Source organism: Micropterus dolomieu, linkage group LG10 (genome assembly GCF_021292245.1).
Source record: "Micropterus dolomieu isolate WLL.071019.BEF.003 ecotype Adirondacks linkage group LG10, ASM2129224v1, whole genome shotgun sequence".
In the NCBI taxonomy this organism is placed as follows: domain Eukaryota; kingdom Metazoa; phylum Chordata; class Actinopteri; order Centrarchiformes; family Centrarchidae; genus Micropterus; species Micropterus dolomieu.
The window spans coordinates 11,775,595-11,792,464 of NC_060159.1; the positions used below are offsets into that span (position 1 = coordinate 11,775,595).

Genomic DNA, 16,870 nt, shown 5'->3' on the forward strand with positions numbered 1-16,870 from the left:
ATATTACTAACATTCTGTATATTGTACAGTAAGACAGCATCAGAAAATGCATCAACACTTTTTTTTTTCTGATGGTACATTGTTACATTTATTTATGCATAACCCTATAATGTAATATCTGCTAGATAGATATATAGATAGATCATTTCTCAGTGGATTGGAAGCATACAATAAAACCTGTTGAAAGAAATGTTGGTCAATAAGCAGTAACTGTAATATATGTGATGATTTGAGAACATAAAAATTTATACAGGTTTTATTAATCGTCCAACCTATTAATGAGGACATTTATTATGTGTTGACGCATTTCTGCATTTCTATATTATCTGGCTGTTTTTGCATTAGTCGATGTCCAGGACAGTGTGGACAGATACATTGAGGTGAAACAGAAAAGACAATGGGCCAAAATTGAAGGCATCCATGTGCCATTATCCTCAGTTGACAGTTGAAACTCCTCAAACCACAGTTTTCCACTCGCTCACATGCCAGATCCTGTGACGTGCTTGTGCATCCTTGTACACACACATTTTGTGTTACAGTGCGATATCTCTGTCCCTGCACTGAGGAGGTGTTTGTGTGTTACAGTCAGGAGGAGGTGTGTGAAGTCGTACGGGGCTGTGAAGATGCTTCACCGGCTGTCTGTGCGTTTCCAGAATTCTTTGTTTGATCCGTTTCAGTCATGCGGCATCCTCTCTCTTCATTCAAAGAGCTGACGAGCTGGAGCACGTCTGGGTGGTGGAAACGACCTGAGAGAGAGCAACGCAAGTTAAGGCGACTTCACAATCTGTGAAATGTAAATTAGAATTTGACTGTTGGATAGACTGTAATAGTGTGTTTGACTATTACACACAGAAAGTCTACACAATATGTCCATGTCAATTCCATATTATCAGGCTGCCTCAGTAAGTGCAGCACGTGGACTGACAAGAACCAGGAAAAGAGATCATGTTTCTCCTGTTTTTGCTTCTCTGCCCTGGCTCCCAGTAAAATCCAGAAAATAATTTAAAGTCCTCCTGCTCACCTACAAAGCCCTTAATGGTATGGCACAATCATACCTTAAAGAGCTCATAGTGCCTTATCACTCCACTAGAGCACTGCACTCCCAGAATGCAGGGTTACGTGTGGTTCCCAGATTCTCCAAAAGCAGAATGGGAGCCAGAGCTTTCAGCTATCAAGCTCCTCTCCTGTCAAATCAGGTCCCAGTTAAGGTTCGGGAGGCAGACACAATCTCCACATTTAATAGTAGGCCTCAAGCTGGAGGTAGGCAATTTATTTTGGGTTTTTTTTACATCGCAACAGCAAAAAATAAATGCTCTGACACAAAAATGAAAAAAATCTAGAATCTGTGGCTGTCCCAGGACTGTAATCATGTAATCACCAAACAAAATATTTGTCTGACCTACCTGCACTCACTCAGCCTGTGCACTGATTGCACATGAAAATGTGCATTAAGACTTTCCTCTATGATAAAGCTTATGGTTGGGGTCGGCTCTGACCCGTCGTTTGTTATGCTGCTATAGCCCTAGACTGCCGCGAGACTTCCCATGATACACTGAGCTCCTCTCTCCACCTCTCCCACCTCAATCTTTATGCATTCCTATCCCATTAATACATGTTACTAACTCAACCTCTCTCCTTCTGTTGCTTTCTGCTGGTGTTTCTGGCTCCGGAACTGTGGAGTCTGGATCTGTGGTAGCGGGCTTCTTGCTTCCCCCATGTTCCTGCTTGACACCGGCTGCTACAATTATTATAATTAATCCTAACATTATTATTATTTCTATCATCATTACTATTATTATTTTTTATTATTACCACTATTATTACTATTATTTTGCATCCCTATGTAAAACTTGTGCACTGTGCTACGCCAAGTACTTGTTCAAGGTGGGAATTGTTGGTAAATAATACTACAAAGAACATGTTCTAGACCTGCTCTATATGAAAAGTACAATCAGATAACTTATGTTATGAATTGGTGCTGTATAAATAAACTTGCACTGAAAATGTAAAAATTAGTTTTTAAATGACTTGTGGCCTAAAATGACAACCTATAAACTATATTGTTTGGAAAGAGTAGTCTGTGGTCGATTCAATTAGAGCCAAACGACTGTATCAAATATAAGAAGAAAACTACTTAGTTGCATATATATGTTTACTCTGAATAAATAATACATAAAAGGAACATGAGGCCATCTGATGCCAAGATGGAAGCCAATTAAGTGATGAGATCCAGTGAAGAAGAGAGACACACACATGAAATGGAGAAAAAGAAAAACAGACACCGACAGATTGGAGACTGACCGTTGGTGGAGTCAAAGAACTCCTGCAGTCTTCCCGGCGCTCCCTCCAGCTCCTCGTATTCGTGAGCCTGCAGGATCATCTCCAGGATGTCAAACTCTTTCACCAGCCTGGCCTCTGGACTGCTCTGGGTCTCATATTCCTGCAGATGACACAAATCTGTCTTTCACAAAAACATTCTGGTAAACACGCTGTTATAAAAGGATCAGGAGGCACAAGTTCACTTATGATTCATAAGATACAAACCAAAGTGTAGTACCTCCCACAGTCCGTAAACTTCTTGTCTGAGTCCCTCCGGCAGAAGACCTGTTAGATGCCTCATCGCTTCCTGAGACAGACGTGAGGAGGAGACATTACAAAAGCCAAACACAGCAGTGGCTTCATCTGTAACCACCACCATCATCATCAGGTTTGGATGTAATGTAAGCGTTATTGCTCACTTGCCTCTTCTTGTCTGTGTTTCTCTGCTTTACTGATGTTGTCTGATGGAGCAATATCTCCCACAATGCACTCTGCCATGTCGTGAACCAGAGCCAGTTTTATACATCTGAAGAAGAAAACAAAGTTAAAATTTAAGTTTTGGCAACTAAATATTTGGACTTTGCTGCTTATGCAAAGTGGAAATCTGATGCATATTTATGCTTTTTGAATTTCAAAGGCTGACATGAAATAAGAGGGGATGAATCGCCGTTGGTGTAGATACTAGATAATAACTTAATTTTAATTTTCTTGGTCAACTATTCATTTTAAAGAGTTGCCTCGGCTAGGTGTGTGTTTGAAGTACCTGTCCTTGTCGACTGTGGGGTCAGTGATGGTCAGAGACATCATGGCCATGCGGTACATGTGGTCTGATACACTCTCTGGTTTCTTCACGTTCCTGTACACCCAGCCAGTCCGCGGGACCCTCTGCAGGTGGCGTCAACACCACAACACACGATTCATCAGTGGCACAGGAGAGGGAGAGAGGAAAAGCTATCCTAAAATATATGTCTCGCAAATTAGTTCACCAGCAGAGCGAGACAAATTGTGTTTGTACTGACTTCTCTGCACAAAATCACTTAAAAATGTTGCTAGACTCGGTGTTGTCCCTTTAGTCTTAATTGGTGTCAACTAGGCTTAAATTGGCTATAAATTAATCTTGTAAGACATTTTAAATCAAAAAGTCATTGGCTCCAGCTCCTGGAAGGTGACTATTTTCTGGTTTATAAAGTATTTTTTGATAGTAAACTGAATTTCTTTAGGGTTTGCACTGTTGGTCGGACAAAACAAGACATTTGATGAACTATGTTTTGTACACCATTGTTAATCATTTAATCAATCTCTCTAGATTAATCAAAAATGAAAATACGTGTTGGTTGCAGCCCCGGGGGGGGGGGGGGGGGGGGGGGGGGGGATGTGAAATTTAATCAACATTTTCATTTAATCCTGCTCACACTTTAATGAAATTATCATAATGTAAATGACTTATAATGTAATATTTAGCATCACCACACACACAGAACCAGTACGGGATATTGTAAATTAAGCACACAATAATAATTCACATTCATCCGTATATACACAACAGGTCTCCACCTGTTTTAACCCGCAGTGACAAGAAGCTGGTTTCTTTTTCTTGCTCCCAGGTTGTAAAAAGATGGCTGTTTTGTGTGTGTGTGTGTGTGTGTGTGTGTGTGTGTGTGTGTGTGTGTGTGTGTGTGTGTGTGTGTGTGTGTGTGTGTGTGTGTGTGTGTGTGTGTGTCGGGAGTGGACGATGCTCTGCACTTAGGACACAAAGCACTGCCTTACTGTTTCAACACCGGAGCACAAGCAGTTCGAAAGGGCAAGCTACAGGTTAGACCTCAGTCCAGTTTAAGATCATTTGTTGTGCATTTTTGGCCACAAAACAGACCACATCGTCAGAAAGGTAGCCTGAATTTGGGGAGATGTCTTACTTTGAGCTGTCCGATAAATTTCATAAATTGCAGCATCTTGCTCATGCCAGCTGCTGTCTCCATGGTGGCCGCCATTACTGCCTGCTGACCCGGATACGGTAGGACTAATGTAGTAGTCTAAAGTAGCCGCTGGGTGGCAGCATATACAACAACACGAAACTACAGTGAAACCAAGAAAAGAAATACTAAACTTAAATCCACTGCTTTTTTTGCGGTATTTGAATCAAAAACATATTTTACTTGAAATGAGCATGTCATCGCTTTGCTCATGAGATTTCAAATTATTTGCTAAAATAGAAACAAAATGTAGATGGCAGTAACGTAACGAGCGACGATGTAAATGGCACGAAGAAGAATCACCGGAAGTAGGAGAAGCGGGAGATTGAAAGACGTAAACCTTTTGTTGGTGTGAACTTTTGCCAAAATGCTGAACAAGGCGCCTAAACTGAAACAAACAGTTAAAACGAAAATGAGGAGTAACATAAATGTGAGGCCGGCGTCAGAGGCAATGGTAGGTCGGGCTAACGTTACTGGTGGTTCTGCTCAGCCTGTTGTTGTTGGCTTTGTTTGCGGCTAAATAAGCTGACAAATCACCTGATTAATAAAGACGTGGGCTTCTTCTCATTTTCTCAGATTGAACTCCTGACACTGCTCTTCTTGAGCAGCCTGGCCGAAGAGGCGAAGGCCAAAGCTTTTGAAGAAAAATCTGCAACGATCAGAGCTCAACATGTCAAAGCAGTCTCTAAGGTTAGTTCGTTCAAAGAAGGCTCAAGTCATGATTTCGCTGTCCAAGCTGCGTCTCTTACGAATCACCGTGTCTTACTTGTTTTAACAAGTGCCATCAAATGCCGTTTTACATTAAACAGCTCTACAATATTGTCTCTAATGTCCACACACAAACCGTAAATTACTCATACAGGCCGCTAATATTTATTTCTACTATTGCACTTTAAATAACCTTTAATGGCACTGTTATCATTACTGATTGAATATGAAAATTATTGAACCAAGTCGTTAATTTGTCCTAGAAAATGCCAGACAATAATGAAAAAATGTCCACCTCTTACCTTCCACAACCCAAGTTGATGTCAGTCCAAACCCCAAAGAGATTCTGTTTACTATAGGACTAAAAAAACAAAAATAATACATAAACCATTAATCGATTATCAAACCTTTGCTGATTATTTTTCTGTTGATTTGGTCAGCCTCTTATTAACACTGAGATGCAGATCTCCATCTCCATGCTCTTAATTCCATGTTAAATTGGTAAAATGTATTTGTGTTGTTTTAGTCCAGGATCTTTTCTGATGGCCCTATATTTTAAAGTGACACCTAACTAATATACAAAACTAGTCACAAGTGTTTGAATACTTTATAATTTATTAAGTCAGTTGTTTTATTTGATTGGCCTGTGCAAACGGAGATTGGCAAATGTCTCAGACAATTTTTTATTATACTTGATGACTATAAATAGGCACCAGTAGCAGCCCACATAATGCAGATTATTATGTTAAAATTGATGTCTAATGTTTTTAACTTAATGTAGGTGTATCACACTTTTCTGTCAAATAGTCTTAAGCTGATGATACACGGGGCAACTTTTTGAGGTAATGTGCATGGCAATCTTGCTTGTTGCAAGTCTGGCTATGTTTTGAACGGATAGCAGCGCGGCGGGGTATGGGGGTGTACAGTTGTAATCTTTACTCATTACATCTCATTACATCTTATTCATATTATCAGCTTTAGTTCTTTTGACAGTGGAAGATAAGCCACTGCTCAAAGATAATTTCTTGTTAGTTTCCTTTTGAGTAAATGTAGATACCAACTGTCAGATCTCTATAGTTACGGCTGGTTATTTCTTAGATTCTGATTGGAGTCTGAATAAATGTTGGTTTTAAGGCAGGTGCACTAGAAAGGTGAACTAATTAAGCCCATAAAACTGTTTTTAGAAACAAATAAGTTCAGTAAAACCGTATGTTGTCTGGAAGAGGTGCTTAAGCATTTTCTTTCTTATGTCACTTATACCTATTTCTTATTAATGTTTCACAATGAAATGATTTACTTTGAGTCAATTGTTATTTATTGAACACTATTTGATGTCTCTTCCTTTTGAACAGGAGACTCACAGAGACTTTTTTTTTTTTTTTTACTTATAGAAATTGCTGAAAAAGGCAAGAGGATGAAGACCGTGAAGTGTGGCACCTTCACTTTTATAAACATTATTACTAATGACATTTTTAGCTTTTTTGTGATTACATATTTTGTTCTGTTTTTTTCTGAACTGTACATCTTTATGTTTTTAACTCTATCCCTGTATCTCTTTTCCTGTCATAAGTTTTTGTTCTTTATTAAATTCATTGTGAATCTTATAATGACGCATATTTCAGACCTCTCAGTCCCATAACACTAAACATGATTAGCTTTCTCATATTAACACAGTCATGACTGCTGCCGGCATCAGGAAACCATCCTGCAATAGTAAAACACATTTGTGATATCAGAATAATAATGATGTATTAAGCTTTTATTTTTCAGAGTGCGTTTGTACTTCCAGATTTCCTCAGCCCCTGTCTCGCTCTTCTTCCATTCGTCACAGTCAGTGTTTTAAGCTTGCATGCTTCGCAGCCTCTTCACTGAGCGTGGACTCAGCCTCCTCCCAAATTCCTCTCTTCTTCACGCTACATAGATTATCCGCATGCTGAGATGCTATCCTGCTCATTGCTTCTCACTGCAAGGTTCTTCACAGCGAGAACTTTTCCTTCGTAGGTGTGTGAGTGGTGAAAAGGTCAAAGTTATAGTGTTGGGATTGGTTGCTCATACAGTATCTCCTAAGTTATCGTTGAAAAGTATGCGTCAACGCATTTTCTGTTACAGCAGAACCTTAATAGCAGGTGTTGACCTAAAAGCTGTTTTCGGTTTGTATTAGAGTGGACTTTATAGACCTGTTTCAGCACCACCCTAAGTTCAAGACCTATCTCTTGAAATCTAAAAACAGTAGGACAGATCAAGTGATTTAAATCAAAAGTCCAACTTCAGTGCATGTATTTAAATTTTACATGGCTTAATGTGAACATGATTACATGTGTATGTCCAATCCATGTGGTTTAAATTACACACAGTCACAAACTTTATTATTCACATGGCTCTCTGGCTCCTTCACTTGGTGTCCTCCATCTTTATCATTTTCCTTTTGTCCTTCTTTCTTTTTTTTTGCAGTTAAGACATTCCTTGGCCTCCCAGCAGTTATTTTCTTCAAGAATCTGATCTGGCACCCCAGTGAGCATAGCCTCGTCATGTTTATGTTCCCAGTCAGGTTGAGGAGGGGTTTGTGGCACGCCACAAACCCAGGAACACCCTCTGACCTTTGAACCCCCTTGCACCTCTCTCCGTCTCTCTCTTACATTCTGATATCTCATGACCGAGCCCTCTAACATTACATTTTTGTGTTTGCCCTCTTAATGAGATTCCAGCTGGCAGGGCGCCCATGTTAGTGACAATAAACTTCTTTAGACTCTCCTGTTGGATCTATGTGCTTTGCAAGCACAATGTAATCTATAAATCTGCTGCATGTAGATTGATGGATGATGTTGCTCTGCAGCAGCTGGCCGCACATCCACAGGCTCCTCTGAGGTGTTATTTTATCATCCTCCTCTCTGTGTTTGCTCTTGTTCTTGGGGGATTTGAGAAACACGCTCTTCGTCCTCCTATCAAAATAAAGAAGTAGCCGTGCCTCGCCTGTTCGCCCTCTCTAAGATGCATGCACCTGTTGACAATTTAAGCCAGCCGGCGTAGCCCTGTCCAACTCCTCCGTCTGGCAGTGTGTAACTTAGAGCTCCGTCTCTCAAGATAAATCAGCTCCAGTGTAAAGTCCCTCTGCAAGGCTCCCGCTGATTCCTCTTTTGACATATTTTCAGGCGAGCCAAGATAGCGCAGCAGTCCATTTTGGCAGAGATAGTTGTTGTGATAACTTGCTGTGCCTTTCTTAATAAGGAGCACATGGTTTGACAGATTTCAAGTGTGTCACTGTTCCTGTTCATGTCTTCGCCCTGAGGGGGGAATGTGATTACTTTAGTCTTCCGACAAGACATTTAGAAATAAGCAGAAGCAACATCCCCAAATTTGGTCTGTTAGCAAATCTGGATCCTATAAGACAGGGGTTTACAGAGTATTTGTGTTTCAGGGGAGGCTCAGTGAAAGGGCGTGAAAAATTATTACCTTAGTTATCAAAAGGAGATCACAGAATAGCTTAAATGTGTGTGATCTGGTTAAAGAAATAGTTCAGAGATACAGTAGTTTTGGGGAATTTTACTGTTATTGCCACTTTCCCGGAGTCAGAAACTAATAAATGTTTTATGACGGACCCTTTATATGTATTTGGTGTAGTCTGGAGTTATGTAAACAGCAATGTCAGGCAAAATTGGCTCTGTTGTTAAGTGCCTATGGGATCAAATAACATAATCATGATCTCTTAGGCACCTCGGAATTAAGCAAAACTAAGCAAGTAAACTTGGGGGGTGGGGGTGCTTTTTCCGAGCTTTGTCTGAAGGCAGGCCCAAAGTCTCAGACTTTGAAAACCCCTGCTATAAGATTTGACAGGCTCTGAAAGGATTGTGGACTTGCAGAGGGACATCAATTCCAGGAAGGGGAGCACTGGAGAGTTCAAATCTGTTTGAGGCTTTCATCACCTTCCTGCGTTTTTGTGGGACTCGCAGATTGTCTCGTTCACCTCCAACTCTCCCGTTTTGTCTTCTCATTGGGACGTAGTCAAAGCACCCTGTATTTTTGGTTTTCATTTCCTGAATCCAGTCCTTGTGGAGATCACGAAGTGCCTAGTCATGGATTAAGTTCAGCTAACCAAATGAGGAGATATTTTGTTTTCATGTCATTCGTCTGAGCAGCGAATTAAACAAATAAGTAAAAGAGGGGTTTGCGTACTCTCCTCTAAATGAGCACCATTATCTAGCTACTGTGGTACAAGGTGAATGCCAGTTTCACCTCTTTGAGTCTTGCATGGGAACACTTTGGCACATTGTGTGTGGCACAAAAAGAGTGTCATTTGAAAAGCAATGCAGTTTACTAAATAATGTAGATGAAAATCTTATCAATCTGTTAAAATCAGTATATATTGATCAGATGTTTTATTGGGCAAAATACCATTATGAGTATTTTGAGCTACAGACAATGATTTAATATTGTTGAAAATGACGCCCACTATAAATTTCTTGGTTTTGATTTATTTTTATTTTTTTAATTAAATCAACTGTTGATTGCAGATTGCAAATATTTCAACTATTGGACATAAGATGATTCTTGTTGTATTGCTTATTGGACCGTGATTGGCTTTCAGTCATGATGTCACAAAGTCCAGCTCGGTGCGCACACTTAAACTCAGATGTAAGCTTTTCCCCTCTGCAACAGACAAGTGTGAGAACAGCTGTTTTTCTGCAGCGTGAAGGTCAAACATCCCAGGGAAATATAAAAGAAAAGACAAGACTTGTAAGCTTTAGTTAACTAACTAATACAGAGTATGTGACTGGTGAGGGTGACTGTTTCCAATAAGTTAAATAATCATGTTGACACCACAATATTATTACTCCAATTCTGTGAGGAGGCACCGATGTGAGAGTGGATCAGGAGGAGGGTCGTGACAGAAGGGTAACACTGGAGAGGAGGTGTGTGTGGGAAACAGAGACAAACCCACAGCAGCCTAGCCAAACTTACATTAGATCTGCGTTGCGACTGTCATATGATGGTTTCTGTTCTGTTTGCATTCTTCATGGCATTCGGCCGGCTCGAGTGATCTCATGGAATGCACCCGGGATTTTTCTTCAAGAAAACTTTTAGCCCAACTCAGCGCTCAACTGCTCTCTCACCCAGACTGGAGTCTCTGTGTGGGTCCTTTTGAATGAATTTTTTGACCCAAAAAAATAAAACATTCCACCTAAGTATATCATGGGATTTCGGATGTGAAGCGAGGTGACTGGATCAATGCCGTACTGAAGGTGAAAGAAAATGCGGATACAGTCGTTCATTTGGATCTTGCACTTGGTGAATCTTACAAAAAGTCTGGATAACGCCAGGATCCTGCGATACACACGTAAGTGTTCAAGCATGACTCTCCAATGCTATTGTTGAGACGTGGCTCCTGTGAAATGTGCCTTATCTTTCCCCATTGTTCCAGTGGAAGATGGCAAACAATAGGCAGACACTACATATGGAGACAATAAATGTGCTCTTTCAGCATTCGGGGAATAATGTGGTCATAGATTTCCGTTGCTTTTAGCTGTTTGCACACTATGAATTTGAGAGCTTGGCACTATTTGACTCTTTTGGCTCTGATCTCATAATAACAAACTGCCTGTAAAATCTTGTACTTTAAATGGAGCACGGAGTACTTGTGTATTTTAAAAAACTCACACAGTGTTTTTGCCCCCCCCCCCCCCCACACACACACACACACACACACCCACCCACCCACCCACCCACCCACCCTTCCTGTGCATTCATTCACAGGTAGCTCCTCTGTGAGCAGACTCTGTCCAGCAGCTTGTGCGACATGCTCGTCCCTGAATGGCTGTCTGTCCTGTAAACCTCGCCTCTTCTTCCACTTGGAGCTTGACGGGATGCGGCAGAGGGGCACCTGTCTGTCCTCCTGTCCCCGGGGTCACTATGGCATGCGCTCTCCGCACATCAGCACCTGCACCAGTAGGTACCAAAAACCACAAGTAGGAGAAGCGGAATGATGTTTAAAGTTATTTGAGCAACACCAGACTGAAGTAAATAACCCACGGTGCAAATTACATTGATTTGAAGTCAGCGTTGAGGGAATGAAACAAACAGGAATGTCTGTTGGTGCCCTGACAGCGTGGTCACTCTTCAATTGCATTGGCCTGCAGGGTGCAAGGAGGACTGCGCTTCCTGTTTCAGTGAAAGTTTCTGCACACATTGTCGTCCGGGACACTTTCTGTTCCGGGGCAAATGTGAAAACAGCTGTCCAAATGGGCTGACAGCAAACGCTGCACTGCGAGAATGCACAGGTGAGACAATGCTCTGCACAACTGCACATCATTCATGAAGTCTTCTGCGGGTGTAATACTGAAATGAGGTTTCCCATGGAACTACAGTACAGTGTGAGAGGTTTGTGTCTCTCTGTCTCAGAGTGCTCTATAGGCTGCGAGATGTGTGTGAGCAGGGACACGTGCATGAGGTGTAGAGCCGACCTGTACTTTCTCCATGACCAGTGCCATCTCACCTGCCCGAGGGGATTCGAGCCTGATGTACAGCTCATGCAATGCATCCCCCAAGGTGAGAAAAATTCCCTTTTACCACGCATTTGAGATCATACAATAATACAGTGCATTTGTATTCCTGCTTTTTTTTTTGTTTTTACCTCTTCCTACACGTGAGAATGTCTCTGATCATCGTCGTCGTCTTCTCATAGTGCACTGTGAGGTTGGGGAGTGGACAGATTGGGGTCCATGTGTTCGGAAAAGGAGCATGCGGGCCTACAGGAGGGGAGCGGAGACGCGTACCCGACAAGTTCTGCGGTCTCCGAGTGTCGGCGGTGACCCCTGTCCACATGTGTCCGAGATCAGGAAGTGTGTCATCAAAAGGAGACCAAAGAGTTCAAGTACGTTGTGATAAGTTGAAAGAGAGACCCTGATAAACTATTGGTTCCTATTGCACAGATGTTCAACTTGTCATTGCATATTCTACATTGGTCATTTAAAAACTTGGAAAACTATTGTAAACATGTCAAAGTAAAGAGATTTCTTTGCAATCCAACAGAAATTAATAAAAGGGATGGATGGATATGATGATCGTACATGGATTTCTTGTGTACCTATCAACACCTTTGCTGCATTGCTTGGCGTTATCTGGACTTTGGCTGTATCAGAGACATTTCATATCAATTTCTGCTATGTGCTGTTTTACCAGGGCATGTTAAAAATACTTGTTTGTTTAACATAGTGATTGCCAAGCGTGACTATGGTTCCGTTTATATGTTATTGTAACTTGGTGAGGACACCTCATCTTCTTACTTGCAATAAAATTTATTAAACATATTTTGGTTCTTAGCCTTTTATGTTTTGATGTAACAGACTAGAAAAAAAGCACAGCTGAATTGCATTTAGCTGCTTCAGTTTCAGGGTCCTGGTTTTGTGCATGCTGGCTCACTGTCACGGCTCATTGGGACACTTGAACAGAGCAGAGCCATTGTTAATGTTATTAGTAACACCTGTGCTTCTTCCTGCTATCACAAGTCAAAAAGTCTGTTGGGGAAACAAAGCCTAAGAATCAGTCCCACAAGCCACAGGCTACATGAATTCGCATAAGATGGCAAAAGTAAGGACAAAATACATTTTAATTAGTATGCAATAAAGCCAAAACATCCCTGTACAACCCCTTTAGGTCTACACCTCAGAGCAGAAGCTACAAGACTACAACCTTTTAATTAGAATTTAAATGTTAATGAAATAAAAGAAAATGTCATAAAGTACATTTTTGTAATGACTGGTATTGTATGGATGGATATTTTATTTTGTAGGTCTGTAGTTTATGCATGTATTATGCAAAGAAATGGGCGATATAAACATGACACAATATGAAATAATGAATTAAGATACACCATAGACTTGTATACAGTCAAATGCTGTTCATTTTGTAAATGAGTGAAACTTTCTTTTCTTGCCTGCTCATTATTGTTATTATTATTAATAATTATTTATTTTGGATAATTTAATAGGCAATTTGACAATGTTAAAATTATAAGTAAGTAGAAAATAAAGCCCACTTTAGTTTTTAAAATGTATTATTTGGAATAAAATACCAGATCGAATTTGGGGCTTTGAGACATATTGAGATAATCTATTTCACTTTAAATGTGTTGTTTATGTCAATGAAGTTTAATAATTCAAAACAACCTTCCTTTATGGACTGAGACAGTATTTTCTTTCTTCAAGTGACGATGTGTGTTTTTCCAAACAAAATTAGTCAGTATGTTATTGACGCCTTCTCATTATTATTATAATATATAATATTAGTGTATTATGTTACATGGTTACTGTGCGCAGCTGTGCTAGATCTGCAGGACTTGTGGAGTGACATGACGTGAGGCCGATCCAGGAGCAGTGAAGCCAGTTGGGTTTGGCAGGAACAGCGTCAAAGCAGTAACACAGAAATAAACGTTATTCGGCGTAGGTACACAACTTTATAAGCAAATATAAATGCGCCTTTATAAATATTTCCATCTCCTCTTCTGCTGAGGACTCTTCTTGAGGTATCCCAGTGTTGAGGTGAGTGTATTAATACTGAAGTTAAACAGCCAGGAAGCACACTGACATGCTGAGCTAACATGCTAACTAGCGTTACGTATGCTGCTACAACAGCTGTCAAGTTAACGATAGCCTTATGTTAGCTAGTTGAATGTTAGGTTGACATTGACTTTACAGTATCTTAGCTATTGTGTTACTTCACATGCCACAGATGAGCCTCCAACATGACAGCCAGAAATATAAGCATTTTTGCTTAATGCAACTAGCAAATTATCGTTAGCTTAGCAGTAGCAGGTTTGTCGAGACAGCAGAAAGGGGCCTTTGGTGTAAGTCGTAACGTCAATGAGGCTTGTGTGGAACAGATACCAATGGGATGCAGCCAGTAGCTTATGTCATATACTTCAATTTCCTAAACTAGCGTTATATATCAGTGGAACTTAATTTCACAGATGTGTATTTGCTGAAACCATAACAGATAGCATAGCAGATCTGTTATGAAAGTGTTGTGTTTCTCTTTATAGTATGGCAGGCTGTGAAGAAGTGGACTGTTCAGTGAATGCCCTGGCTCCCTCCAAGCTGATAGAGGAGGGAGGAGATATTTCCAGTTCCACCACCACCCTGGAGTGTGCCATCTGCCTGCAGAGCTGCATCCACCCCGTGCGCCTGCCATGCTGCCATGTCTTCTGTTTCCTGTGTGTGAAAGGTGCTTCCTGGCACAGCAAGCGCTGTGCTCTCTGCCGACAAGAAATCCCAGAGGACTTCTTGGAGCGACCTGTCCTCCTCTCACCGCAAGAATTGAAAGCAGCAGCTGCAGGGATGAGCCAAAGTGTAGGGACTGGGGGCAGTTGCTGTGGAGACTATGCATGGTACTATGAGGGGCGCAACGGCTGGTGGCAGTATGATGAGAGGACCAGTCGTGAGCTGGAGGAGGCCTTCTCCAAGGGCAGGAAGAACACAGAGATGCTAATTGCAGGTTTTCTTTATGTGGCTGACCTGGAGAACATGGTGCAGTTCCGCAGGAATGAGCATGGCCGCAGGCGCAAGATAAAGCGGGACGTTGTAGATATCCCCAAGAAGGGAGTTGCGGGACTGAGGTTAGAACCTGAACCTTTCCCCATTCCTGCTTTACCAGTTGTCACCCCAGCTGCAACAAAACGCCACAGCTCAGCTGATGGATCGGATACTGCAGGCCAGTCACAATCTTCATCCTTTGGTATTATGGTGTCTCTTCCTCCTGTCAGACCTCCAACACTCCTGGGGCGCCATCCTCCCAGTCCCCTTTCTCCCTCGACTTCAACCCTGGAAGAGGCTTTCTCCCAGGTCCAGATCAGCGGGCCAGAGAGTGAAGAGTTGGAAGGAGACGACGAACTACAGACATATGAGTATGCATCCGGCAGCAGTGAGAATGAAGAGGAAAGGGAGTGTGAGAGAGGGACAGCAGAATCCAGGCCACAGAGAAAACCTAGGCAAAGACCGCTAAGAGAGAGCCAACCAGCCAGAATGCCTCCAAGAGGCGGACCCTCCAGCTCTGTACACAGTCTCCGCTCACGTAGTCCTGATGGACAGTGTACTGAGACAGAAGTGTGACTGCAACGGGACAGTGGTATCTGATCCACAGATGACAGTTTTTCAACTTTTATCTGTTCAGCAAAAAAAAGTTTGTAAACCAGTATGCATCTTTAAAGGTCCCTCGAAATCCAAAATACTTTAAATATTCTTTGGTTACTCAAAGATCCCATCCAGTTGAATGTAATCTTAGTTTTCTCCTTTCTTGTAAACCTGCAGGTCTACCAAGGTAATTAGTAGTAGCAGCAATGATATGGGTCATAGCTGTGTACTTGGATGCAAAAACATAACTGACTCTCCACTGCTAATATATAATTACTTAACACCTGAGAGAAACTCTTGCAGAAATGCTTAAAACCATTATAAAAGCCATTTTAAGGGACCTCCAGCATAAATCACACATAACACATAAAGCCTTTTGTTGAACACTTCAAAATCTCGTGTCATCCAGCAATACGATGGTAGTTATGCATTGCTCTCACCAACAGGTTATGTAGTGATCATAACACAATGTTGCTTTACCTGTTGCAACTTCTTGGTGAATGTTGTTTATAATTAAACTAAACCCTCTTTGATCTCTAATCTTTTGAGATCATTTTTTCTCTGGAGTGATGGTGTGAAATTCAAGCTTAAATGTAGCAACTGATGTACCAGTTAGAGGGTTAAACCTGCTTCCCATGTTTTGATTATTAGGTTTTTTGAAGTTAAAAAGTTTTAATCTGGACTTAATTCATAAATAAAATGGTGTGTGTGTGCGCAAGACTCTATATTCCTTGTACTCAAGTGTGAACGTCTTGTTTTAATAATGCTGTGTTTGTGTTGTGACCGGTTTTGGGTGCTGAAAAGCTACTGGCAGAACCAGTGGAAAGAATTAGGCTATATATACACCAATAGTCTATTTCTTGTAGGACAAGAGAACTGCCATCAGAGCACTGGCATTGACTTGTACTTGGACGAGCTCTAGGTGTCCTGACAAGTTCCTGGGTTTTTTTTCCCTTTTTGCTCCAGCTGCTATTAATTTAGCTAACTTTACACTGTTAGTGTCTTATTCTCTGAATTACCACCAACAAACTTTTGTGTGTGTGGTGTAGCCCCTGTTGAAATGTATTTTAACTGTTTTAATCTGTAAGGTGTCCTTGAGTGCTATGAAAGGCGCCCACAAATAAAATGTTAATAATTAAAATTATTATTATTATTACAGTGGAATACATTACAGAATTGTGGGAAGACTGGAAACAGAAGTGGCACTAATCCACAGGCCTGTTTTCAATTTCATCTGAATACAGTGGATGGCGCTGTTCCACCGTTTAAGGGGCCCTTTCCCCCACTCGTCGTTTGAGACCCTTTTGCAGGTATGGCAAAAGCGCTAGAAACTAAGGCTCAGGGCTAAGGTCTCATTCATTATCCTGTAAATTGTAATAACTAACCAGATAAGATGTTTTTATAATTCTCTACACACAGACATCAGTTAATTCTCTAAACTAATTTATCTTCTGACAACAAATGTGACACCATTTTCCTGAATCCTCTCTCTACATACAACAGTGGTTAAGTCTACAGCATGGGCTTCTGAACATACAGGTTTGTGTGAAGGTGAGACGAAGCCGAACCAAAGACCACTGCTTACCAATGCAGCTGAGCTGCAGCATTTGCCAACTGAAGACAACCACAGGCCCAGTGTGTGCAGTTGGACTGTGACTTGAATAAGAAACACAGCTTAATGAGCCAGACATTGGATAGTGTCTTTTCAGAGCTTCCGCATAATTGTGTACTCTGTCACTTCAATGATAAGAGTGA

At 41.2% G+C, this 16,870-nt stretch overlaps 4 protein-coding genes across 6 annotated transcripts; 3 read left to right on the plus strand and 1 right to left on the minus strand.

The window, feature by feature from the left end:
• Positions 1-69: 69 nt before the first annotated feature.
• Positions 70-4,504, minus strand: hddc2 (HD domain containing 2). Its single transcript, XM_046060309.1, has 6 exons — positions 4,233-4,504; positions 3,083-3,204; positions 2,743-2,845; positions 2,558-2,626; positions 2,302-2,440; positions 70-746 (listed from the first exon to the last, which is right to left on the minus strand). The coding sequence occupies exons 1-6, from the start codon at positions 4,305-4,307 to the stop codon at positions 586-588; spliced, it is 669 nt and encodes a 222-aa protein (XP_045916265.1). The 5' UTR covers positions 4,308-4,504; the 3' UTR covers positions 70-585.
• On the plus strand, positions 4,439-6,601 carry cenpw (centromere protein W). Its single transcript, XM_046060310.1, has 3 exons — positions 4,439-4,743; positions 4,866-4,979; positions 6,389-6,601. The coding sequence occupies exons 1-3, from the start codon at positions 4,657-4,659 to the stop codon at positions 6,413-6,415; spliced, it is 228 nt and encodes a 75-aa protein (XP_045916266.1). The 5' UTR covers positions 4,439-4,656; the 3' UTR covers positions 6,416-6,601.
• Positions 6,602-6,735: 134 nt separating this feature from the next.
• LOC123977550 (R-spondin-3-like) lies at positions 6,736-12,298 on the plus strand. Its single transcript, XM_046060308.1, has 6 exons — positions 6,736-10,329; positions 10,746-10,937; positions 11,129-11,269; positions 11,391-11,537; positions 11,674-11,862; positions 12,021-12,298. Exons 1-6 carry the CDS (start codon positions 10,245-10,247, stop codon positions 12,047-12,049), a joined length of 783 nt encoding a protein of 260 aa, XP_045916264.1. The 5' UTR covers positions 6,736-10,244; the 3' UTR covers positions 12,050-12,298.
• A 1,008-nt stretch (positions 12,299-13,306) lies between these two features.
• Positions 13,307-15,840, plus strand: LOC123978158 (E3 ubiquitin-protein ligase rnf146-like). Of its 3 annotated transcripts, none has more exons than XM_046061309.1 (2): positions 13,307-13,528; positions 14,029-15,840. In XM_046061309.1, the coding sequence occupies exon 2, from the start codon at positions 14,030-14,032 to the stop codon at positions 15,092-15,094; it is 1,065 nt and encodes a 354-aa protein (XP_045917265.1). In that variant the 5' UTR covers positions 13,307-13,528; position 14,029; the 3' UTR covers positions 15,095-15,840. The 3 variants fall into 3 exon arrangements, with proteins under 3 accessions (XP_045917265.1, XP_045917266.1, XP_045917267.1); XM_046061310.1 differs by having other exon boundaries at positions 13,315-13,429; XM_046061311.1 differs by lacking the exon at positions 13,307-13,528 and adding an exon at positions 13,648-13,833.
• The last annotated feature ends 1,030 nt before the right edge of the window (positions 15,841-16,870 follow it).

What these genes read in the sequence shown, in the direction of transcription:
- hddc2 (XM_046060309.1), bottom strand. Translation starts at nt 4,307, where the DNA reads ATGGCGGCCACCATGGAGACAGCAGCTGGCATGAGCAAGATGCTGCAA. An exon ending in AATTTATCGGACAGCTCAAA is followed by an intron (nt 3,205 to 4,232) that starts GTAAGACATCTC and finishes CGCCACCTGCAG; the next exon opens with AGGGTCCCGCGGACTGGCTG. An exon ending in CCCACAGTCGACAAGGACAG is followed by an intron (nt 2,846 to 3,082) that starts GTACTTCAAACA and finishes TTTCTTCTTCAG; the next exon opens with ATGTATAAAACTGGCTCTGG.
- cenpw (XM_046060310.1), top strand. Translation starts at nt 4,657, where the DNA reads ATGCTGAACAAGGCGCCTAAACTGAAACAAACAGTTAAAACGAAAATG. An exon ending in GGCCGGCGTCAGAGGCAATG is followed by an intron (nt 4,744 to 4,865) that starts GTAGGTCGGGCT and finishes TCATTTTCTCAG; the next exon opens with ATTGAACTCCTGACACTGCT. An exon ending in ATGTCAAAGCAGTCTCTAAG is followed by an intron (nt 4,980 to 6,388) that starts GTTAGTTCGTTC and finishes TTTTACTTATAG; the next exon opens with AAATTGCTGAAAAAGGCAAG.
- LOC123977550 (XM_046060308.1), top strand. Translation starts at nt 10,245, where the DNA reads ATGCGGATACAGTCGTTCATTTGGATCTTGCACTTGGTGAATCTTACA. An exon ending in CAGGATCCTGCGATACACAC is followed by an intron (nt 10,330 to 10,745) that starts GTAAGTGTTCAA and finishes ATTCATTCACAG; the next exon opens with GTAGCTCCTCTGTGAGCAGA. An exon ending in GCACATCAGCACCTGCACCA is followed by an intron (nt 10,938 to 11,128) that starts GTAGGTACCAAA and finishes ATTGGCCTGCAG; the next exon opens with GGTGCAAGGAGGACTGCGCT.
- LOC123978158 (XM_046061309.1), top strand. Translation starts at nt 14,030, where the DNA reads ATGGCAGGCTGTGAAGAAGTGGACTGTTCAGTGAATGCCCTGGCTCCC.